The sequence below is a fragment of the Austrofundulus limnaeus genome, unplaced genomic scaffold (genome assembly GCF_001266775.1).
Source record: "Austrofundulus limnaeus strain Quisiro unplaced genomic scaffold, Austrofundulus_limnaeus-1.0 Scaffold496, whole genome shotgun sequence".
NCBI lineage: Eukaryota > Metazoa > Chordata > Actinopteri > Cyprinodontiformes > Rivulidae > Austrofundulus > Austrofundulus limnaeus.
The window spans coordinates 163,695-165,971 of NW_013952898.1; the positions used below are offsets into that span (position 1 = coordinate 163,695).

At 46.7% G+C, this 2,277-nt stretch overlaps 1 protein-coding gene across 1 annotated transcript in view; it reads left to right on the plus strand.

The window, feature by feature from the left end:
* The window catches only part of LOC106530164 (membrane-associated guanylate kinase, WW and PDZ domain-containing protein 3), a gene marked incomplete in the record, with an annotated part of 125,785 nt that overhangs the window by 62,655 nt on the left and 60,853 nt on the right, over nucleotides 1-2,277 (plus strand). The window contains 2 exon segments of the mRNA XM_014025745.1: nucleotides 780-942; nucleotides 1,650-1,729. Coding sequence (XP_013881199.1) covers nucleotides 780-942; nucleotides 1,650-1,729 — 243 coding nt within the window.

Sequence of the window (2,277 nt, forward strand, 5' to 3'; positions counted from 1 at the left end):
CACACACACACACACACACACACACATCAAGATTGCGCAAATGCACATGCTCATACACACGCAAAGCAACAGTGTGAAGCTAACAGTGCTGTGTGGTGGCACTCTATTCTTGCCCTTTCATTGGAGGAAATACAAATGTTGTTGACATTTACTTTAAAAAAAAACAAAAACAAACAAACAAAAAAAGGGGGTAAGCTATGGTGTAGTGGGGTAGGGAAGCCGATTAGGGATCAGAAAGTCACAGGTTTGACTCCCCGCCATGCCCACATGTCGTGGTGTCCTTGAGCAGGACACCTAAACCCCAACTGCTCCCAGGGATCGCTGCCCCACTTGGGTGTTTCTCACRTGTGACAGATCAAATACAGAGCACAAATTACATCATTGTATGGGAACAGGCATTGATGACAAATAAAGTCCATTTACATTTTACATTTGACATGCAAATCACATGGCAAATGCAGGGCTTTCTTCCTCTTCCAGTCTGCATCTCTCTTGCTTTCTCTCCCTCTCTCTCTCCCCCTCTCTCTCTCTCTCTGTCTCGCCCTCCCTCTCCCAATCCCTATAACTCCTGTTGATGTAACCGGCCACACAGAGTACAGGAGTAAAGCAGCTCGAGCAGCAGCGACGGGGAGAAATGCAAGGAGCCCAGAGGAGCTCTAATGATGCCTCAGTCTCACCTCCTGTCTCCTTCTCCTTCTATCATCTCCCACACTCTTACTCTCAACCCTTTCCTATCCCGCGCTCTGTGCCGCCATCCCTGTCTTCGTGCCGGGCCACAGAGCACAAGGACAAGCTGGAGTGGAGGAGGWTGGTGCCCAGCTACAGCCATTCGCCGGGGCCCGTGGATCTCCGTGTCTGGAATACACTGGATGAAAGTCAGGAGCCTTTACCTAAAAACTGGGAGATGGCCTACACAGAAACTGGAATGGTTTACTTTATAGAGTAAGTCGTCTTTCTACTACTGCTGCTTTGTTTTGGTTTCATTCTACTCGTATAACACCTCCCTAACTCTGCTCCCTGTTCTACCGGTTCCACAGCCATGTTTGTTTTTCTACCCTTGTTAAAAGTTCTGGCAGCTTTTTGTTCTCTATACAGAACTTTCCTTTGCTCCGAACGAAGTGCTAAACAAGAAGGTTTCCTGTGTCCGTTGCAGTGGTAGCTACATTTTTCTCAATTAAATTTCCTATCCAATTTTTTCCCCCTGTGTTTGATGTGGGGTTTGTTGGCTGGCACTAAAAGCAGCAGGCCATCACTGTTTACCAGTAGTGTGTCAAGCAGCCAGTGCCGAGCCGCTGAGAGAGCCAGGTGTTCCTGTTTGCTACTAAATCAATAGCTCATTCTGCCAGGCAGAGAAACTGCCGGCCAAATGGAGCGCACCACCCTTGACCTGCTCTCTCAAGCTCTGCTCTTTATGATCTGTGTAACTGCCCAGTTTCTCCTTTCCGGGCTGCTCATATTTATCTCTTCTTCTCCTTCTTTCTCTTCCTTTTTCCAAACATTGTTTCAGTAACGATATATCTGTTTGCAAAAGATGAAATGCTTGCCACATTTTTTTTGCTGTTAGCTTGAGCGACCTGACCGCGCAGTTGTCAATCCTAAATTTTTGTTTCTTCTGCACGAAAATACCCGTCTCTGTTTTGTATTTATAGTCACAACGCCAAGACCACCACCTGGCTAGACCCTCGCCTCGCCAAGAAAGCCAAGCCACCTGAGAAATGCGTTGAAGGAGGTGAGGCGATATCTGCACACGCAGACTCTTTCTCCTCTCCGCTCACACTTTCCTAAACTTTCTGCCACATGAAAACAATTGGTGTGTGACTCGGGTTTCTCTGACGGCACCTGCTGACAGACGGAGACTGAACAGCCTAGTCTTGGCCGGTGGCATAGAACAAGCCTTCAGTCTCCACCCCCCACCCCACTGACAACTTCACGAATACACACAGGTAGCTCAGTACTGCTGCACCTCTCAAAAGGCAATTTTCTTTGACCCTCTCTTGCGTAAAGATTCTCCTCAGCACTGCATGTGCTGTCACACAGTGAAAAAACGCAGAAAAAAGTCAAGATGTAACAGACATACAGAACACACTACTGGAGTCACACATAAAAGACAGTGTTTTTCCCTCGGATACCTGTTTACAGCAACACTTTTTCACTTTCATTACCTTAAAACTTTGAGTTTATTCTATTCTGATGGCATTTTAATTTTTACTGTGCAATATTATACTTTCCACTGTGTGTGTGTCTGTGTGTGTGTGTGTGTGTGTGTGTGTGTGTGTG